The sequence below is a fragment of the Theropithecus gelada genome, chromosome 19, assembly GCF_003255815.1.
Source record: "Theropithecus gelada isolate Dixy chromosome 19, Tgel_1.0, whole genome shotgun sequence".
NCBI lineage: Eukaryota > Metazoa > Chordata > Mammalia > Primates > Cercopithecidae > Theropithecus > Theropithecus gelada.
Window position 1 is genome coordinate 204145 of NC_037687.1, and position 22573 is coordinate 226717.

The window sequence follows — 22573 nt, forward strand, 5'->3', positions numbered from 1 at the left end:
CAGTGGAAGACATCGGGCCCCAAATGGAGCACGGCCCCAGGACACAAGGCAGACGCAAGGCTCAGCAACGAGCAGGCCCAGCCCACTGGTCCTGAAGGGGCTCAGTGCCCAAGCGAGGCGCGGACAGAGGCGGGGAAGCCACCGCTCAGAGCCACGGGAAGGGTTTCCGCCTCAGATGTCTGGCTGCCAAGACGCTGGCTGGCAAGTTATCGCTCAAGAAGCCGCAGGGCAGAGGGCGCTGCTGCAGCCACACAGAGACCCAGAGGACGTGGGGAAGGTCTGGGGGGGCAGAAGGCCCCGGCACTCGGCAGCACCTGCCTGCCGTGGGGGTGTGTCCCGGGTGGCAGAAGGACCTGGGTCCCTGGAGGAGGGAACAGGAGACCCCTGGTCCCCAGGGGTCAGGGGTTCTGCTGTGGGGTCAGTGCTGGACACTGAGACAGCAGGCTCTGCTCAGAGGACACAGACATGAAGATGAGGTGCCCAGGGCCCCGGGGTGGAATGTGAGGCAGAAACTACTGAGTTCAGCTTTCGGCACATTCTTTCCCAAAACCAGAGCCTTGTTCTTGCGGGGACGGGAAAGGGGCCCCAAGAAGGCAGCAGAGTCAACTACAGAAGACAGCAATGGGCGTGCCGTGAGGAGGCGGACACGGGACACGGGACACGAGGCCTCCAGTCGGCCGTGTGCTGTGTGCCTCCGACCCTGAGCCCCTCCCCAGATCAAGAAGCCCCTGGTGGAGCCTGGCAGGAGGAGGGCAGCGGAGTCCGCACCTTGTTGGCCTGGATCAGGTGAAAGTTCTTTCCGTGCACGCGGAAGCCGTGCTCAAAGTTCCTGCACTCCTCTTCACTCCAAGCACAGAGCCCATCTGCAAAAACGGCCGGGGAGACGGGTCAGCAGCGCGCAGGGTGGGCCACAGCAGAGGGGAGACGGGTCAGCAGTGCCCAGGGCGGGGCCGCAGCGGAAGAAGGGCCCAGGCCACTGCTCACCTCGGATCACCTTCACGTTGAACCGCAGCCTTCGCAGGGCCTCCTCCACGTTGAAGTTGCATTTCACCAACTCGTACAGCGCCTGGGGAGAGGATGTGGTGGTTCCTCCCAGGAGCACAGCCCAGGAGCCCACAGCAAGAACTGTCTGTACCATCCAGGGAGTGGCATCAAGGGCCGTCCACACCACCCTCCCGAGCACTGTCAGGGCCACCGACACCTCTATCCAGGGAGTGACATCAGGGGTGTCTACACCCCCCGCAGAGACACCCGGAGGCGTCTACACCTCCTCCCCGATACGTGGTTTTAACTGGTCCCCTCCCAACCTGAGTAGCTGTTCCAGGGCCCAGGCCTCCGCACACCTGACCCCTGCCCTCCCTTCTGCGCTGCCCGGCCCCCGGAGGCACTGGGGTGTGAGCGCTGGCCCACGCCGCTGCAGCCCTCAGCCCCTGCCCCCGGCACGGCAGCCCCCACCTGCTCACTGTCTTTCACGGCTTCTCCCTCGGGGAGCTGCGGCCCAGCCATCTCCTGCCAACGCCGCTTCACCGCCCTGTACAGGAACTCCTCCACCTCCCTCTCGGGGAGGACGCCGGGGTCCCAGAGCAGCTGGTCTTCATTCTCGTAGACTGCACAAGCAGAGGGCAAAGGTCACGCTGCAGGCACGCAATCTGCACCCACACACGCCAGGACACGCGGAGCCGCCAGCTCAGCCCCTGTGACAGGGAGGAGGCAGCGTCCCGGCCTCCCTCTCCCCAGCCCCGGCCGCCATCGCGGTGCTCCTCCTGGGCTGGGCGCTGCTGTGCTCGTGGGTCCGGAGCAGGCTCCGGGCGCCGCACACGCCGGAGTCGCAGCGACCGCGTGAGGGAGCCGTGAGCGGCCAGCAGGGGGCGCGCGGTCCAGCCCCGGGCGCAGAGGAAGCCGCGGGCGCCTAGACCGGGGCGGGGGACTCCGAGCGAGGGCTCCGCAGCCGGGTTGTGAGCAGCGAGCCCGGGGAGGTGAGGCTGGCTTCGGGCTGCACCGCCACACCAGCCACGGAAACGCAGAGGCCTGAGGGAGCGGCCGGGAGACAAGCGGCGGCCGCCACAGACACTGCCGCGCTCTAACCCCGGACCGCAGGAGCCATGGCCAGAAGGCGCATCACCGCTGAGGAGACGTCCCGCCCCAGCAGCTGGTGCCGGTGGCAGATGTGCCCACAGAGGGGAGGAAAAGTCCACGACCTCAGATGCAGTTGGCTTTCAGCAAAGGGAGGGACGTGACTGGGGACAAAGCAGGGAGAGCTCAGGGCCAGCTCTGGCTCGAGTGCCAGCACCTCTCCATTCTCCAGGAAAGAGGCACAGGAACCCAAGCAAAGCAAACCAACAAATAAAAAACAAAGTCAGCACACAGGAAGAAAAGTGAAAAACGCACTGGGGAAAAGAGCTCCACACGGGAGAGTCTCCACGGCCGGGAGCTGACGCGGTAACTAGCTCCAGGTCGCTGCTGTGCCCCACCAAGCGGGGCCTCCGCTGGTGCCCACGGCCCCCATGAGGACAACGGGCAGACACCACAGCCACCCTTCTCCGTCTCCACAAACACCTGAGCCCTGCGTGGACCGAGGTGGTCTCCAAGAAAAGAGCAGACCGTCTCTCACGGCCTACCTCATCACCCACCCTCACGTGAAGGGTGAAACACGGGAGAAAAACATTAACGGGATGTGAGGACTCAGGCCTGATCCCAGCACTTTGGGAGGCTGAAGTGGGAGGATCCGTTGAGGCCAGAGTTTGAGACCAGCCCACTCCATCTCTACAAAAAATTTCAGAAGTAGCCAGGCACAGTGGCACGTCTGTAGTCCCAGCTAAGGTGGGATGAGGCTAAGGTGAGACTGAGCCCAGGAGTCGAGGCTGCAATGAGCCATGATTGCGCCACTGCACTTCGGCCTCGGCAACAGAGCAAGACCCTGTCTCAGAATAAAACAAGAAAACAAGGCCGGGCGCGGTGGCTCACGCCTGTAATACCAGCACTCTGGGAGGCTGAGGCGGGCGATCACCTGAGGTCAGGAGTTCGAGACCAGCCTGGCAAACATGACGAAAACCCCTCTCTACTAAAAATACAAAAATTAGCCGGGCGTGGTGGCGGGCACCTGTAAATTAGTTACTCAGGAGGCTGAGGCAGGAGAACTGCTTGAACCTGGGAGGCGGAGGTTACAGTGAGCCAAGATCGTGCCGCTGCACTCCAGCCTGGGCGACAAGAGCGAGACTCCATCTCAAACAAACAAAACAAGAAAACATCAGACAACAAAACAGGTCTACACACAGCTGACGTTAACAGTCAGCAGACGAAGACTTCAGTCTAACTAGGATTAACACGTTACGGAAATGGACAGAAAGCCGGAGGGTCTCAGCAGAAACTTGAAATTTATAGAACAGAATCTCAAGCACCTTCCAGGATTGGAAAATACAATATACCCGAACGGACCCACCGAACAGCGTTTTCACCAGCAGCCTGAACACAGCACAAAGCAGAATTAGTGGAATCAAAAGGAAACCAATGTTTAGAAGACCAAAACGGAAGTCTAAAAAGAAAGAACACAGTTTAGGATAAGACAGTTAAGCAACCTCTAAGATACGTGTAAATGAGTCACAGAAAAAGGAAAGAATGAGGCAGCACAAAATCTGAAGAGATAATAGCCAACAATTCTTCAAAACTGATGACTGATGCCAACCCACAGAGCCAGGAAACTCAGGATAAACACAAGCACACACAAAGATGTGTGCACGACTGATGCCAACCCACAGAGCCAGGAAACTCAGGATAAACACAAGCACACACAAAGATGTGTGCACAGGCACATCAGCGTCAAACTGGTAAAAAATAAAATAAAATAAAAGGAGGGGAAAGGAAACAAAATTTAGCAGAGAAAAAGGGCACGATGACGTCAAAGGAAACAGTAAGACGGTCCTCTGACTTCTTAACAGAAACGACGACAGCCAAAAAGCAATGGAATGAAACTGTTCAAGTCTTGAAAGAAAAACACCCTGCAAACCTAGAAAAATATGCCGGTGAAAATATTCTTTAAAGAACGAAAGCAAAAAACCACTTTTCAGGCATAGAAACGCGGAAAGAAAGCACAGGGGCTATTACCACGGAAGTTCCCTGCGCTGAAGGAAACGATCCCAAACGGAAACGGGAGGAAATATGTGGATAAATACAAAGAATGTTCACTGTTCAGAACAACAGTGTTACAATCTTGTGATATGTAGTTGGTTTTTTTTTGTTTGGAGACGGAGTCTTGCTCTGTTGCCCAGGCTGGAGTGCAGTGCTGCGATCTCGGCTCACGGCAACCTCCGTCTCCCAGGTTCACGCCATTCTCCTGCCTCAGCCTCCTGAGTAGCTGGGATTACAGGCGCCGCCACCACGACCGGCTAATTTTTGCATTTTTAGTAGAGACGGGGTTTCACCATGTTGGCCAGGATGGTCTCAAACTCCTGACCTCAGGCAGTCTGCCCACCTCGGCCTCCCAAAGGGTTGGGATTACAGGTGTGAGCCACCACGCCCGGCCGATATGTAGAATTAATAATAGCACAAAAGTCAGGGGACAGGTAAACTGAGTTAAACTGTTTCGTGCATTGTAGAGGAAACAGAATGTACTTATTTAAAGCTGTGAGACCCGGTGTGGTGGCTCACGCCTGTAATGTCAGCACTTTGGGAGGCTAAGGTCACTGGAGGTCAGGAGTTGAAGATCAGCATGGCCAACACAGTGAAACCTCATCTCTACTAAAAATACAAAAATTAGCTGGGGATAGTGGTATGTGCCTGTAGTCCCAGATACTTGGGAGGCTGAGGCAGGAGAATCGCTTGAGCCCAGGAGGCAAAGGTTGCAGTGAGTCGAGACCACACCACTGCACTCCAGCCTGGGCAACAGAGCAAGACTCCACCTCAAAAAAAAAGTAGACTGTGATAAGTCAATAATTCATATTGTAACCTCTAGAATAAGCACTAAAACTAAAACTTATAAGCTGTAACAGGAGAACAAAATAAAGCTATTTAATCCAAAAGAAGATATAAAAAAATTAAGAAACAAAGAACAGGCCAGGTGCAGTGGCTCACGCCTGTAATCCCAGCACATTGGGAGGCCGAGGTGGGCAGGTCACCTGAGGTCTAGAGATTGAGACCAGCCTGGCCAACATGGTGAAACACCATCGCTACTAAAAATACAAAAATTAGCTGGGCACGGTGGCGGGCGCCTGTAACCGCAGCTACTTGGGAGGCTGAGGTGGAAGAATTGCTTGAACCAGGGAGGTGGAGGCTGCAGTGAGATTATGCCACTGCACTGCAGAGACTCTGCCTCAAAAACAAGATCTAAACATGTGCCATTTACAGAAAATACACTTCAAATATAGGAATCTAGAATGGTAAAACGAATGGGAAAAAACCACGCAAACACTAAACCAACAAAAAGCTGCTGTGGTCACACTGAGGGCAGATAAAGCACTTACTTTCGGTAAGAAGTATCACTACAGAGACATGTCACAATCGTAAAAGAAACAATTCGACACGAAGACAAAGCAATCTTAATGTGTGTATGCACCTAATAACAAAGCTGCCAAGTGAAGTAACAATGGACAGAATTAAAAAGAGGAAATAGACGATCCACAATCAGAGGTCACTAACAATATTTCCGTAAATAGAACAAGCAGCCAAAAAAACTAAGTGAGAATACAGACGATGTGAACAGCAATTACCCAACGGATCCATGGGAAATACGCGGAAACCTGCACCCAACAACTGCACAACGCACATTCCTTTCAGACACGTAAAACATTTTCCAAGATAGATCAAATACTGGTCACAAAGCAAGGTGTAATCAATTTCAAAGACCTGAAATCACAGAGTATGTTTTCTGACCACAGTGCAACTCAATTAAAAATCAGTAAAAGAGCGAGGCGCAGTGGCTCACGCCTGTAATCCCAGCACTTTGGGAGGCCGAGGTGGATGGATCACCTGAGGTCTGGAGTTCGAGACCAGGCTGGCCAACATAGTGAAACCCCATCTCTACTAAAAATACAAAAATTAGCCGGGCGCAGTGGCAGGTGCCTGTAATTCCAGCTACTCAGGAGGCTGCGGCGGGAGAATCGCTTGAATCCGGGAGGCAGAGTTTCCAGTGAGTCAAAATTGCACCACTGCACTCCAGCCTGGGCAACAGAGTGAGACCCTGTCACACAAAAAAAGTAAAAAACAGAAATCCAGCAATAGACATGAACAAGGCTAAAGTTTGTTCTTTGTAAAGAGTAATACAATTGATAAAACTCTTTTTCTGTTTTTGTTTTTTCTGAGATGGAATCTCGCTCTGTCACCCAGGCTGGAGTGCAATGGAGCGATCTCGGCTCACTGCAACCTCCGCCTCTCGGGTTCAAGTGATTCTCCTGCCTCAGCCTCCTGAGTAGCTGGGATTACAGGTGCGCACTAGTTTTTGTATTTTTACAAAATTTTTACATGCTCAGCTAATTTTTGTATTTTTAGTAGAAACAGGGTTTCACCATGTTGGTCACGCTGTTCTCGAACTCCTGACCTCGTGATCCACCCGCCTCAGCCTCCCAAAGTGCTGGGATTACAGGCGTGGGCCACCACTCCCAGCCTCTTACATTTTAAAGAATAATTCCTCCAGAGGTTAGGAAAAAGGCACACTTCCAAACACATTCATGAAAGCGGCATAACTCTGGTACCAAAACCAGACACGGACAAATAAAAATAAAAGGACAGGCCAGTACCTCCATGAACATACATGCAAAAATCGTAAATGTGAGCACATCACACTGAGGAAGGCAGGCATTAGATACCTATGTGCTGATTTCCGTTAATCCAGGTGCTCACGGCGAGCATGTAATCACTGCCCCAGGGGAAATACAGCATTTTCATCAACCAATCAATACATAAACTTGTTTCCGACGTCCACTCGAAGATGCCTAGTGCAGGCTGGGTGCAGTGGCTCATGAGAGTAACTCCAGCACTCTGGGGGGCCGCGGCGGACAAATCACTTGAGGCCAGGAGTTTGAGACCAGCCTGGGCAACAAGATGAAACTTGGTCTCTACAAAACACACACACACAAACTTTTCTGGTGTGTGGTGGCACAAATCTGTCGCCCCAGCTACTCAGGAGACTGCAGCACGAGAATCACTTGAGCCTGGGAACAGAGGCTGCAGTGAGCCAAGATCGCAGTAGGGCACTCCAGCCTGGGTGACAGAGCAAGACTGTCTAAAAAATAAATAGATAAATAAATAAATAAAATTTAAATTTAAAAAAGATAAATAAAATTTAAATTAAAAAAAGATATATAAATAACATTTAAATTTTAAAAACTATGTTATTGCAGGGGTTCCCAACCCCCAGACCATAGACCACTAATGGTCCACAGCCTGTTAGGAACTGGCCGCACAGCAGGAGGCGAGCAGCAGGCAAGCAGGTGAGCGGCGGGAGAGCGGGAGGTGAGCGGCGGGAGAGCCAGCGTCACTGCCTGACCTCCACCTCCTGTCAGATCAGTGGTGGCATCAGATCCTCATAGGAGCGCAAATCCCACTGCGAACTGCACACGCCAGGGCTGCAGGCTGCGCACTCCTTATGAGAATCTAATGCCTGATGATCTGAAGAGGAACGGTTTCCTCCTGAAACCACGCCCCCTACTCCACCATCCGTGGAAAAACTGTCTTCCACGAAACCAGCCCCTGGTGCCAAACAAGGATGGGGACCACCGTCTCATTGAATCTACCTATGGATTCATGCACGCTGAATTCACGGCCAGCAGTACCAGAGCTCACGCCTGACTGGAGTTTCTCGAATTTTCTCTGAAAGGCACATCATAGCCTTCTTCCACTTAGGAACACCAGACAGAACGTCGGCACCACATTTAGGTGCCATGTTAAACCGTAAATTCGCCCACAGAAAGCACAACGATGTGGAAAATGGCATTAAGCACACGCCAGGAAAGGCGCTTGCTCGCAGTAAAAGGGCTGAGAGACGAGACAGAGCAGCACCTTGTCCCACCTCAGCTGGAAATGCACTCAGGTTACTCACCTTCGCTGCCACGCTACACACATCTGCTGGCACCTGACCATAAAAGTGTCGCGAGTTCTGATTTGAGGTTTCAAATACATTTTAGCAAGCAGGCAACTCCCCAGTACAGAATCCACAAATAATGAGGACTGAGTGCACGTGATACACAAACACCACAGAGAACACTTCACGGCCAGGCAGCGCGTTTATTCCACCGTGCAGTTAATTTAATGTTTGAAAATCAATGTATGGGCCAGGCACGGTGGCTCACGCCTGTAATCCCAGCGCTTTGGGAGGCCGAGGCGGGTGCGTCACCTGAGGTCGGGAGCTTGAGACCAGCTTGGCTAACATGGTGAAACCCCATCTCTGCTAAAAATACAAAAATTATCCAGGCGTGGTGGCTGGCACCTGTAATTCCAGTTACTCGGGAGGCTGAGGCAGGAGAACTGCTTGAGCCCAGGAGGCACAGGTTGCAGTGAGCTGAGATTATACCACTGCACTCCAGCCTGGGCAACAGAGCAAGACTCCACCTCAAAAAAAAAAAAAAAAAAAAATTAACACTTGTCGGTTGCCAAAAAAATAAGTTTTAATCTTAAAACTTACACAGATATGTGGCCGGGCGCAGTGGCTCATGCCTGTAATCCCAGCACTTTGGGAGGCCGAGGCAGGAGGATCACCTGAGGTCAGGAGTTCGAGACCAGCCAGACCAACATGGAGAAACCCCGTCTCTGCTAAAAATACAAAATTAGACGAGTGTGGTGGTGCATGCCTGTAATCCCAGCTACTCAAGAGACTGAGGCAGGAGAATCGCTTAAACCTTGGAGATGGAGGTTGCAGTGGGCTCAGATAGCACCACTGCATTCCAGCCGGGGCAACAAGAGCAAAACTCCGCCTCAAAAAAAATAAATAAGTAACTGATATAGATATGCAACGAAAACTTACAAAGTTGGAAGACCTGCACCACCTCGGACTTCCCTGTAAACCTGTAATAACTGAGACGATGGTGATGACTCGGGGTGAGACAAGAAACACCTACAGGCACCTCATTTATCACAGACGCATCGCTGCAACTCAGTGGGGGAGAGAATGGGCTTTTGTTGTTTTTATTTTTGAGACGGAGTCTTGCTCTGTCGCTCAAGCTGGAGTTCAGTGATGTGACCTCAGTTCACTGCAACCTCCGCCTCCCAGGTTCAAGCGATTCTCCTGCCTCAGCTTCCCAAGTAGCTGGGATTACAGGTGTGCGTCACCACTCCCGGCTAATTTTTGTATTTTTAGTAGAGACAAGGTTTTGCCATGTTGGCCAGGCTGGTTTCAAACTCCTGACCTCGGGTGATCCACACGCCTCAGCCTCCGAAAGTGCTGGGATTACAGGCGTGAGCCCCCGTGCCCAGCCATGGTCTTTTCAATATACGGTGCTAAAGCAACCGCACAGCCACATGGAAAAAAATATCTAACCCTAACCCATAGATGGTGCTCACACCGTAGATGGTGCTGGAGCAACTGCACAGCCACGTGGAAAAAAATACCTAACCCTAACCCATACTTCACACCACCTCATGCCGCACGCCAAAATTTATTTACTTTTTATTTTTTTGAGACAGTCTTGCTCTGTGGCCCAGGCTGGAGTGCAGTGGTGCAATCTCAGTTCACTGCAACCACTGCCTTGCGGTTCAAGAAATTCTCCTACCTCAGTCTCCCAATGGGATTACAGGCGCCCGCCACTATGCCCGGCTAATTTTTGTATTTTCAGTAGAGACAGGGTTTCACCATGTTGGCCAGGCTGGTCTCAATCTCCTGACCTCAAGTAATCTTCCCGCCTTGGCCCCCCGAAGTGCTGGAATTACACGTGTGAGCCACCCACCCGGCCACCATGCACCAAAATTTAAACTAAGTTGGATTACAGCTTTAAATGTGAAAGGAAAAACAATAAATCTTCTAGAAGGAAGCATGGAAGAATATCGTCGGGAGCCTGAGGGTAAGCAAACACTCCTCAAATAGAACACAAACAATTATTATTCAAATAAAGATTGGTAAGTTGGACTATATTAAAATTAAAGACATCACTGAGAGTCAATGGGCAAGCCCCAAGCCGGAGGACACAGGAGCAGAGCCCACCAAGACTGGTTTCCGGAACATGTGAACGACTACAAACCCGAAAGAGAAAGACACCAAAACGGGGGGAAGCTCTGAGCACGCAAAGAGAGAACATTCAAACGGCCAGGACACCGGCGGGAAATGCCAATTAAAGCCACAACGGAACAAGAGTCCGTATCCACCAGGAGGGTAAAACTCAGGCAAATTCACCCTCGGCGGCAAACACCGAGAATGTGGAGCAACCCCCACAAATCACCAGTGAGAAACTCAAGCATGGCCCTAAGCACACATCCACCACGCCACTCCCCGTCGTCCATCAACCACCAACCCCCACAAATCACCAGTGAGAAACTCAAGCGTGGCCCTAAGCACACATCCACCACGCCACTCCCCGCTGTCCATCAAGTACCAAGTGCTTATGTCCACTAACAACCCACACGAGGGCGTTCACAGCCCACAACTGAATCAACGGCGACCACAGCCCACGGCAGAAAGCGTGGGTAAATGTGGTATCCAAACCAAGGACCAGGATGCCACACACAAGACACACACAACCAGGGCATCCAAACCAAGGACCAGGATGCCACACACAAGACACACACAACCAGGGCATCCAAACCAAGGACCACAGGGCAATACACAAGACACACACAACCACGCAGACGACTCGAATGACACAGGCGTTATACCGAGGGGTAGGGGCCAGCTGGCATCCCACGGGATGAAGAAGTTCTGGCTGCTCCGGACAGGGCACCCTCATGGGGGGTGAGTCAGAGTGGGGAAAGGGCCCTGATGACAGACCCCAAGGCCAGGGACTCTGGGTGAGGGTCCCATGTGTCCCCTCTGACCCTGCCTTCTGGATGTCCCAGCAGCTTGGCTGCGCCTTCCTGGCTCCATCCTCTTCTCACACAGGGCACCTCCCACCAGCCCCAGGAGGATGGCTTCTCTTCACGGAGGGTCCCTGTCTCCCTGGACTCGGCACTCCTGCTGCACCTGCCTATCCCTTCCCACCGCCAGTCTCAACCACTGAATCACCGTGGAGAAGGTTCCGGAGCTAGGAGCACTGGCCCAGGGCCTGCGAGGGCTCCAGGGCAAGACAAACGAGACCCAAGTCAATGGGCACGTGACTCCATGCCTTGAAGGGGCAAGAGAGGCTCGGTTCTGAACTCTAGCGGGAAAGAGACAAAGATCAGGTCCAGGAAAGGGAGTGCCCTGAAGAGGAGCGGAGAAGGCAGGGGCGCACCGCAACACCCGGCAGGTCTCTCTGGAGAACTGTCTAACCTGGCACAGAGCCATCGAACGCCACAGCCCTGGCTGGGGGGAGACGGCTGGAGTCAAGGGCGGGGCAGGGCTGGGTCAGGGGCGGGATGGGCTGCTGAGGGTCTGGCTGCACAGGGTGACGGAAGCAGACTCTGAGGGAGGGACCGAGCTGGGCAGGGGCAGGCAGCGACAGGCCCACTGCAGCCAAGAGAGCGTCCCACCTCCTCCAGCCACAGGCTCAGCTGCCCCAGTGAGCGACGCAGGCAGGGACCTGACAAGACTGTTCGAGGGTCCGACGTCCAGTCAGGCCACTCCCCAGCAGAAGTGGGTTTCGCCTCCTCTCCCCAGGCCCTACTTACTCTTCTCACAGTGCCGGTTCAAGTGCAGGTTGCTGAGGTCAGCTTGGAACTGAGGTCCCACCATGATCTCCTGCAAAGCAAGGGCCTGAGAATCAGTACACTGAGGAGCACGCAAGCCGGGCGGGAGGCTGGCTGCAGCGTGCTGTGGCGGGCTCAGATGGAGGGGCCGCTGCCCAGACCCCAGACCCATCTGTGCAGTCTACCTGCTGATGCCCAGTTCTGGGGTCTGAGGGTGGGAGGCAGAGGCCTGGGTATGTGAGGGGGCTGTGTCCTGACGCCCGGCCTGACAAAGACCCAGACACGATGTCGGAGGACAAACACTCTGGGTCAGCAGCAGGGACCCAGGCTCCAGTCCAAAGCACCTGGAGCCGGTCCCAGCCCACCCTGAGGTTGAGCAGCACGTCCTCTAAGAAGAGGCACAAACTCAGGGAGAGGGCTCAGCAGGACCCAGCTTCGGTTACTGTGGCCAGGACGGCAGGCTGGGGAGACGGCAGAGCCACGGCCAGGATGCCAGGCTGGGGACACCGCAGAGCCACGGCCGGGATGCCAGGCTGGGGACACTGCAGAGCCACGGCCGGGATGCCAGGCTGGGGACACCGCAGAGCCACGGCCGGGATGCCAGGCTGGGGACAAGGCAGAGTCACGGCCGGGATGCCAGGCTGGGGACACCACAGAGCCACGGCCGGGATGCCAGGCTGGGGACACCGCAGAGCCACGGCCGGGATGCCAGGCTGGGGAGACGGCAGAGCCACGGCTGGGATGCCAGGCTGGGGACACCGCAGAGCCACGGCCGGGATGCCAGGATGGGGACACGGCAGAGCCACAGCCGGGATGCCAGGATGGGGACACCGCAGAGCCACGGCCGGGATGCCAGGATGGGGACACGGCAGAGCCACGGCCGGGATGCCAGGCTGGGGACACCGCAGAGCCACGGCCGGGATGCCAGGATGGGGACACCGCAGAGCCACGGCCGGGATGCCAGGCTGGGGACAAGGCAGAGTCACGGCCGGGATGCCAGGCTGGGGACACCGCAGAGCCACGGCCGGGATGCCAGGCTGGGGACACCGCAGAGCCACGGCCGGGATGCCAGGCTGGGGACACCGCAGAGCCACGGCCGGGATGCCAGGCTGGGGACACCGCAGAGCCACGGCCGGGATGCCAGGCTGGGGACACCGCAGAGCCACGGCCGGGATGCCAGGCTGGGGACACCGCAGAGCCACGGCCGGGATGCCAGGCTGGGGACACCGCAGAGCCACGGCCGGGATGCCAGGCTGGGGACACCGCAGAGCCACGGCCGGGATGCCAGGCTGGGGACACCGCAGAGCCACGGCCGGGATGCCAGGCTGGGGACACCGCAGAGCCACGGCCGGGATGCCAGGCTGGGGACACGGCAGAGCCACGGCCGGGATGCCAGGCTGGGGACACCGCAGAGCCACGGCCGGGATGCCAGGCTGGGGACACGGCAGAGCCACGGCCGGGATGCCAGGCTGGGGACACCGCAGAGCCACGGCCGGGATGCCAGGCTGGGGACACGGCAGAGCCACGGCCGGGATGCCAGGCTGGGGACACCGCAGAGCCACGGCCGGGATGCCAGGCTGGGGACACGGCAGAGCCACGGCTGGGATGCCAGGCTGGGGACACCGCAGAGCCACGGCCGGGATGCCAGGCTGGGGACACCACAGAGCCATGGCCGGGATGCCAGGATGGGGACACGGCAGAGCCACGGCTGGGATGCCAGGCTGGGGACACGGCAGAGCCACGCACCTTCTTACATTTGTTGGCAGGAAGAGAGTCCTCCTCGGTGTCGGAGGAGGCAGAAGAGCCAGGCTCTTTGTCTTCATCAGCCAGGAAATGAGCTTTGGGAAAACAGAGGCAGGTCCCCCAGGGTCCTGCGGCCCGTACAACCCCTCCTCTGGGCAAAGACCCTCCACTCCCACTCTCCATCCACCTGATCCCCAGGCCGTGACCCTCTCCCTGGCCAGACGCTGGGTACACAGATGGGCCCAGGACCCACGACCCAGGATGCACCTTTGAAGACAGAGGCCTTCCCTTCTAGGCGGCTGCTGCACCGCTGGGCCCCGAGCCCTCAGTTCCCAGGAAAGCCAGCACAGAGGCTTGTGAGGGAGGACGGTCCTGGGGATGCTGTCCCTGGATCTGCTAGGGGAACCAACATGTTCCCTGCTTGTTGAAACCGAATCGCTCTGAGAGTCCAGGCTCACTGGCCAGCGCAGGGGAGAACAAAGCACCCCCAGGGCTGCTGACACTTCCCACCAGGCAGATGCCCTCAACTGTGATGAGTTCCTGGCCTGTGTCAGCCCAAGGACCCTTCATCAAGCATCACGACTGCCTGGCAGCGGGCCTGGCTGCGGTGGAGGATGGGGACAGAGTCACCTACATCCACTCCGGTTAGGGAAGAGGTCGGAGGCCTCGTGGGAGGTCACGGACGGGGTGAGGTCGTCAGCAGATGACTGTGTCTCTTCCTCTTCTTCCCCTGAAAGCAAATCCTTTGCTATTTGTTCCTTTAAAAAAAAAAAAAAAAAAAAAAAGTAAAGAACATTTTACAGTTTAACAATCTCGCAATATCACTAATGATAACAACAATAAAGACACTGGGAGGGCCCTGAGGCTCACGTGGGGCCGCTATTCCCATTCTGCAGATAAGGAAATGGAGGTGGAGACGCCACCGAGGGGGCACAGCATCGGGGGAGCAGGGATGAGACGGGGACACGTGGGAGCCCACACCCCGTCACCAGAGCTGGAGACAGTGAGAGCTGCCACGGGGCACGTGCCCAGAGTGCGTGGCTCTTTCTCTGCCTGTGCATTTGGTTTTAACCTTCTGCAATGCAGCCCTCCCCTGCTCCCAACACCCAACTCTCAACCTGTGACCTCTGGGTACGGAATGGCAGAAAGACTAGTCCTGGGGAGGCCCCGACGTGCCCCTCCACCCACCCAAGCCAGAATGACCTGTGGCCCGGGGTTAAGGCTACGGTCCAGCCCCATGCCCGTGGCCATTCCAACCCCGGGGGAGTGGTCACAGGTAGCTACATTCTACTTGTTCTGGGAGCCTTTGTGCCTCTTCTCACTGAACACCCCCTTGCAGAGAGGCAGCCCCAGGCCCCCACCTTCTTCTGGAACTTCTGGGGCCAGTTCCAGGAAGGGCGCTCACTCACCTTGTCCAGGGTCATGTCCGGGAGGTCGGGGGCCACGTCACCACCCTCACTCTCCCGGTCTGAAATGGGGTCTGATGCCTCGTAGCCATAGAGTGCAAGCAGCTCATCAAAGGGCATGTCGTTGCTCTGAGGTGGGGAAGGGAACAGGGCCCCATCAGGAGGGGCTGCTCTGGGGGTTCTTGTCCCCGTCCTCTTGCCTGAGCCTCGTTGGCCACAACCAGGGCCACTCTGTCACACCCACATCAACTCCCCGCATGGCAGCACTCTCCAGCCAGACCTCAGGCCCAGTCTTTCATCCAAGAGCTCCTTCACAATCCCTCAGAGAGGCACCAGAGCCTAGGGGTCACTGGCCAGGGAAGAGGGCACCACCCTGCCCACAATGCCTCCTTGCACAGGGTGAATTACAGGAATACAAGGATGGTGCGACACAGGGTGAATTACAAGAATACAAGGATGCTGTGACATCTGGCAATTTACTATTGTAATTGCACATCAATATATCAAAGGTGAAAAAAGGTATCTGAAAAAGGCATTTGGTAGAATCCGACATCTATTCCTGATTTAAAAAAAAAAAAAAAAGAACCCTCAGAAAACTACACAAATAAGCCGGACACAGTGGCTCACACCCGTAATCCCAGTATTTTGGGATGCCAAGGCAGGCGGATCACTTAAGGCCAGGAGTTCGAGACCAGCCTGGGCAACATGGCAAAACCGTCTCTACTAAAAATACAAAAATTAGCTGTGCTTGGTGACGCCCGCCTGTAGTCTCAGCTACTCGGGAGGCTGAAGCATGAGAATCACTTGTACTCGGGAGATGGAGGGTGTAGTGAGCCAAGATCACACCACTGCACTCCAGCCTGGGTGGCAAAGTGAGAATCTGTCTCAAAATAAAAAATAAAAAAGAAGAAACACTGTTGTGATGCTCTAAGCCAACGCAACATGACAAGAAGTAGCAATAAGGTGTGTAATTCCTGGGAAGGAAGAGATACGAACTATCATTCTCTCCACCGTTGCTTTCAAATCCTTCTGTCCTCCCTTGTGTGAGCCTCTACTCCACAGAGGCTAGTCCTGCCGGCTCAGACTCTACCCTGACCCCTGTGGGTCACACTTTCAGCTTCCAACTTCCTGAACACTCCCTCTCATTCTCTCAAGATGTCAGCACTGGCCTCCCCTCCACCCCAGCTCCTGCCCAGACTCATTCTGGGGGCTTCAAGTTCACACAGAAATCTCCCAGACTAGCTGGGCGCGGTGGCTCACACCTGTAATCCCAGCACTTAGGGAGGCCGAGGCGGACAGACCACAAGCTGAGGAGATTGAGACAATCCTGACTAACACGGCGAAACCCTATCTCTACTAAAAATACAAAAAACTAGCCAGGCGTGGCTGCGGGCACCTGTAGTCCCAGTAACTCAGGAGGCTGAGGCAGGAGAATGGTGTGAACCCGGGAGGCGGAGCTTGCAGTGAGCCGAGATCGCGCCACTGCACTCCAGCCTGGGCGACAGAGCGAGACCCCGTTTCAAAAAAAAAAAGAAAAGAATAGAAAGAAACTTCCCAGCCTAGTCCCAGCCCTTCCCCAGGTGGAACATCTGTACCGAGTCCCCCTTTTGTTCTCACAGGACCCCGTGGACAGAACAGATTCTGTATGCCCATTACCTTCAGGATTATGCAGGCGGGAAGGCTGACGCACTGGTCCAGAGGCCCTTGGGTTGCCTGGACCTCTCCAGAGTAGCCCGAGGTGAAGCCCCTTTCCTAAGAACACTCAGCCGTGATTTCTGTTTTTGGCTTCATTGATGCCTGCACTGATGGTGCAGCATCGGCAGCCGGCAAGAGCCCAGGGCTCTGTGGAAGCCACGGCTGGTGCACCCCTGCTGTCACTGCTGTCACATTCCTCACAGACCAAAAGCAAACACCCCAGCTTCACTTCAGAAGATGCTGGATGCTGGAAGGACAGCCGGGCACGGTGGCTCAAGCCTGTAATCCCAGCACTTTGGGAGGCCGAGGCAGGTGGATCACAAGATCAGGAGTTTGAGACCAGCCTGGCCAACATGGAGAAACCCTGTCTCTACCAAAAATACAAAAATTAGCCAGGCGCGGTGGTGGGTTCCCGTAATCCCAGCTACTCGGGAGGCTGAGGGAGAAGAATCACTTGAACCTTGGAAGCAGAGTTTGCAGTGAGCCGAGATTGCGCCACTGCACTCCAGCCTTGGTGACGAGAGCAAGACTCCATCTCAAAAAACAATAAAAGAAGGTGCTGGACAAAATGAGCATTTTGTTAAGCCTCATCCTGCGCAGATGTTTCCATGTGCTGTGAGGGCGTGGGAAGCATGCAGCATGCACCTGCCGCATACCAAAGCGAGGTGGTTCCTTCAAGGAACCACATGCATGGAATGAGTGATGAGGCGAAGAGGCTGTTCCTGGGCGTTTCACCTCAAAGAATGCTGGCCAACTACAGTCGCTTAGACAGGCACCTGGCAGGCGCTGCCTTGTATGCAAGCCAGGGGGCTTCATACAAACAGCTTCAAAGGAAACAGCTGACCATAACTTCAAAGGAAACAGCTGACCGTAACTGCCGCAGGTAAAACTCAAGATTTTGAAAAACTTAGGTTTGACAACATGAACTTACCAACTTTCCAATATTTAAAAAACTTGTGATAAGGCTGGTGGTGGTATTAACTGTTACAGTCAACCTTAACCCCCAACATGACTATACAGGGCCTTTACAGAGGTAATTAAGGTTTGACGAGGCCATGAGGGTGGGGCCCTGATCCAACAGGATTAGTGTCCTTTTAACAAAAACACCAGAGGGCTCCCTCTTGTTCTCTGTCCACCCTGCGAGGACACAGCGAGCCAGTGAGAGAGCCAGCACCGGAACCCACTCAGCTGGACCCCAGTCATGGACTTTTCTGCCTCTTGAACGATGAGGTTCACTGATATGGTCTCAGATTCCACAACTACTCTCTACAAAACTCCCACTTGATGAGTTTGGCTGTAGCATCAAGGAAGAATACCCACAATTATCTGAAAAGCTGTTAAATACTCTTACCTTTTTCAACAACAGATCTGAGGCTATGTTTGTACTTCAACCATAAGAGCCTATCACAAGAGATTAATGTCTCCCTTAAAAGACAGAAACTGGCCGGACATGGCTCCTGCCTATATTCCAAGCATTTTGGGAGGCTGAGGTGGCAGGATCACGTTGAGGTCAGGAGTTCAAGACCAGCCTGGCCAACATGGTAAAACCTCATCTCTACTAAAACTACAAGTTAGCCAGGCACGGTAGTGGGCGCCTGTAGTCCCAGCTACTCGGGAGGCTGAGGCAGGAGAATCACTTGAACCCAGGAGGTAGAGGTTGCAGTGAGCCGAGATGGCGCCACTGCACTCCAGTCTGGGCAACAGAGCGAGACTCTGTCTCAAATAAAAGAAAAAGACAGAAACTGGATCAGGTACAGTGGCTCACACCTATAGGCAGAAAAACTGCTTCAGACCAAGAGTTCAAGACCAGCCCTAGCAACACAGCAAGAACTCTACAAAAAAAATAAAATAAAAAAGTTGGTGAGGCATGGTGGCGTGCGACTATAGTCCCAGCTACTCAGGAGGCTGAGGCAGGAGGATCCCTCGAGCCCAGGAGTTCGAGGCTGCCGTAAACTATGATTGCACCACTGCACTCCAACCTAGGCAACAGAGTGAGATCCTGTCTCAAAAAAAGTAAGTTTTTTAAAGACAGAAGCTTGGCCAGGCGCGGTGGTTCACGTCTGTGATTCAGCACTTTGGGAGGCCGAGCTGGGCGGATCACGAGGTCAAGAGTTTGGGACCAGCCTGGCCAACATGGTGAAACCCCGTCTCTACTAAAAATACAAAAATTTGCCGAGCGTGGTGGCGGCGCCTGTAGTCCCAGCCACTCGGGAGGCTGAGGCAGGAGAATCGCTTGAGCCCAGGAGGCGGAGCTTGCAGTGAGCCGAGATCACAGCAACTACACTCCAGCCTGCGAAACAGAGCGAGACTCCAACTCATAAAAAAAGGACAGAGTTGGATTTTCACATTGGCTTCTCCGTTCAAAGACATTTGGAAAACTAAAAATTAATTCTTCTCACTAATTTTTTTCTTTTGGTACAGAATTTTTTTTTCATTTTCATAAAAATATTTATATTAACATGTAACTGATTTATTCATGTCATTTTAAAATGAGTTACTGAATAAGTATTTTTACATGTCAATTTTTTTTTTTTTTGAGACAGAGTCTTGCTCTGTCCCCCAGGCTGGAAGTGCAATGGCCCGATCTCGGCTCACTGCCACCTCTGCCTCCCAGGTTCAAGTGATTCTCCTGCCTCAGCCCCTCGAGTAGCTGGGATTACAGGCGCCCGCCACCACGGCCACCTAATTTTTGTATTTTTAGTAGAGACGGGCTTTCACCACGTTGGTCAGGCTGGTCTTGTACTCCTGACCTCAGGTGATCCACCCGCCTCGGCCTCCCAAAGTGCTGGGATTACAGGCGTGAGCCACTGCACCTGGCCTGTTATTTATTTATTTTTGGGGGGACAAGGTCTTGCTATGTTGCCCAGGCTGGCCTCAAACTCCTAGGCTCAAGAGATCCACTCAAAGTGCTGGGATTACAGGTGTGAGATACCACGCCCGAAAATTTTTGTATTTTTACTAGAGACAGGGTTTCACTATGTTGGCCAGGCTAGGCTCAAACACCTGACCTGGTGATTTGCCCACCTCGGCCTCCCAAAGTGTTGGGATTACAGGCGTGAGCCACCACGTCCAGCCAATTTATGTCAGTTTTAACTTTTCATATAATAAAAAAGTAATAGATAAAGCACATTAACAAAGCCCCTCGAAGCTCTCAATTTTTTTTTTTTTTGAGACAGGATCTCACTCTGTCGCCCAGGCTGGAGTGCAATGGCGTGATCTCAGCTCAATGCAACCTCCGCCTCCCAGGTTCACGTGATTCTCCTGCCTCAGCCTCCCGAGTATCCAGGACTACAGACGTGCACCACCACGCCTGGCTAATTTTGTATTCTTCTTTTTTTTTTTTTGAGACGGAGTCTTGCTGTGTCGCCCAGGCTGGAGTGCAGTGGCGCGTGATCTCAGCTCACTGCAAGCTCTGCCTCCTGGGGTTCACGTCATTCTCCCGCCTCAGCCTCCCGAGTAGCTGGGAATACAGGTACCCACTACCATGCCCGGCTAATTTTGTTTTCGGATTTTTAGTACAGACGGGGTTTCACCATGTTAGCCAGGATGGTCTCTATCTCCTGACCTCGTGATCTGCCCACCTCGGCCTCCCAAAGTGCTGGAATTACAGGCGTGAGCCACTGTGTTCAGCCTAGTTTTTTTTTTTTTTTTTTTTTGAGACGGAGTCTCACTCTGTCTCCCAGGCTGAAGTGCAGTGGTGCGATCTTGGCTCACTGCAAGCTCCACCTCCCGGGTTCACACCATTCTCCTGCCTCTGCCTCCCGAGTAGCTGGGACTACAGATGCCCCCCAACCACGCCCGGCTAATTCTCTGTATTTTTAGTAGAGTCGGGGTTTCACCATGTTGGTCAGGATGGTCTCGATCTCCCGCCCTCGTGATCCGTCCACCTCAGCTTCCCAAAGTGCTGGGATTACAGGCGTGAGCCACCGCACCCGGCCTGAAACTCTCAATAATTTTTAAGAGTACAAAGTGGGTTCTGAGACCAGAAGATTTGAGAGCAGTTGGCTTAATCCCTGACCACTGTACTGCTCAGACAGCCCCATGAAAGACCTGGTCTCCACTGAATTTCAGCTCCTGGACAGCATCTGGCACTTTGCAAAAAGATGTACAATTTAGCACTTACCAATGTGGAATCTGAGCTACACAGAAACTGTGAGGCTTACCCCGAGGGCTCCACCCAACACAGGGGCGGGATCACCTCGGGCAAGTACCTGGGAGATGAAGTCCTTCTCCAGCTCCTCCTTGGGCTTCTCTGGGCACCTCGAGGCCTCCTCGCACTCTCCCCGAACACTGTAGTTCTGTGACAGGATCTCTGCGAGGTTGAACTGATGGTCTCCAGAGCCCATGGACACCACTGGGGAGAAGACAGCAGCCCACGTGAGCACCTTGCCTCACCCGTCCCAACCATCCTGCCGAGACTACGGACGCCTGGGGTAGGAGGAGCCCGAGGGATGAGGCCCTCTGCACGCTGCCAGGATCAGCCTCCCATGAGGGGACCCAACAGGACACCCCACGACGGATGCACACAGGAGCACGGCTGGTGAGCTGCACACAGATTCCAAGGATTTTTTTTGGGGGGCGGGGGTGTCTCTTTCTGAGAGACTGCTTGTCTTCCTGAACAGAGAAGCCTGCGAGGGTTTGGGGAGCAAGTGGACTAGAAAGAGACCGACATCTGTCTCATTAGGGTGGAAGGAGCAGCAGGACTCAGTGGAGCTGGGTTCACACCGGGCTCCATGACTCCTCAAACGGGGGGACGCTGAACCCTCACCTGCATAGCTCAGTACAGCATTAAGGAGCATGCAGGGACAGCACCAATGGTGCCTTGACAACGCCAGTCCCTGATGCTTCGTCTGCAGGGCCACATCCAGCAGACATGCGAGGTACACGGCCCAACAGACAGCCGCTGTCATCAGATCCAGGGTTTCCCCAGAAGAACAGGGGTGTGTCACCATTCCTCAGCATGTTTAGTCTCCAATTAGGCAAATTTTTAAGCAGACAAAGGAAACAGCTGGGGCTCAATCAATCCAGACAGGGTGCAGTGTAGCCCAAGGCTGGGAGGCTGAGGGCCTGGGAGCCCAGGGCAGGAGGCCTCTAGGGCAGCCACACAGTCTGCATGGCTGGGCACACAGGTGTGCACCACACACAGCCCATGCACAGAACATGCAGCTGCGGGGCACAGAGGACCCTGGGTGGCAGGCACCTCACTGGAGTGAGAGAATGACCTGGAGCTGCCCGGGTGCGCCCAGACCCTCAGTGACCACCGCATCCTTGCAGGAGCCATGTGAGGGAAAACGGGCACGGCGCTGCCTTCTTCGAGGACTGGGGTGGGGACCAGTTTGATACCAGAAAGAGATGCAGCCCTACATCTGGCCCGCAGAAGGAGCCCAGCCAGGGGAAGAAAGAACAGTCACAGAGACCCTTGCCCTACAGCGTCACCTCCTCCCCGTGGGCCCAACACAGGTGGCCAGGAGGCGGGCATGGGATCTTGATGCCCACCGGGCAAGCAGCAGCACAGGAAGGTGCAAGGAACCCGGGGTGCTGCCTGTCTCGCCGCCCTCCACCTTCTCAGCCCCGGCTCCCTCAGCAAGCCGCCCCTTCCCGACACCCTGGCAAGGTGAAGCAGCCTCAGCTTGGTGCAGTGCGCCTGGGACCTCCGCTGGGGGTGCTGCCTGGGCTCCCTGCCCCTGCTAAAGAACAGGAAGACGGGAGTCCTGACCACTCTGCCCCACAGCTCCATCTGAACGGGTGGGAGCTGGGACACCCTGGACTCTGGAAGCCAGTGTGCTGGTCCACAGCTCAGCCAGACCCAGCAGGTATTCTGTCTGTCACAGCCACAAAGGCCTCGGCGGACCTGAGCATGGGGAGGAGGAAGGAAGGTACCTGCTGTTGTCTGCAAGCCAGGCTCCCCGGGGCACAGGCTGTGCTCGAGGCAGGAGACCACGCGAGGACTCTGCCTCCCCAGCGAGGAGGCCTGCGAAGGAAGAGAGGCA

The 22573-nt window shown here is 54.8% G+C and overlaps 1 protein-coding gene across 1 annotated transcript in view; it reads right to left on the minus strand.

Annotated features, from left to right (window-relative positions):
- Positions 1–717: 717 nt before the first annotated feature.
- The window catches only part of MIER2 (MIER family member 2), a 31781-nt gene continuing 9925 nt past the window's right edge, over positions 718–22573 (minus strand). Inside the window, exons 2-10 of the mRNA XM_025367703.1 lie at positions 22464–22554; positions 20795–20937; positions 14892–15017; positions 14117–14240; positions 13486–13577; positions 11722–11791; positions 1456–1607; positions 985–1066; positions 718–863 (exon numbers count right to left, since the gene is read on the minus strand). Of these exons, the coding sequence (XP_025223488.1) occupies positions 718–863; positions 985–1066; positions 1456–1607; positions 11722–11791; positions 13486–13577; positions 14117–14240; positions 14892–15017; positions 20795–20937; positions 22464–22554 (1026 nt within the window). The remainder of the gene's footprint in view (positions 864–984; positions 1067–1455; positions 1608–11721; positions 11792–13485; positions 13578–14116; positions 14241–14891; positions 15018–20794; positions 20938–22463; positions 22555–22573) is intronic.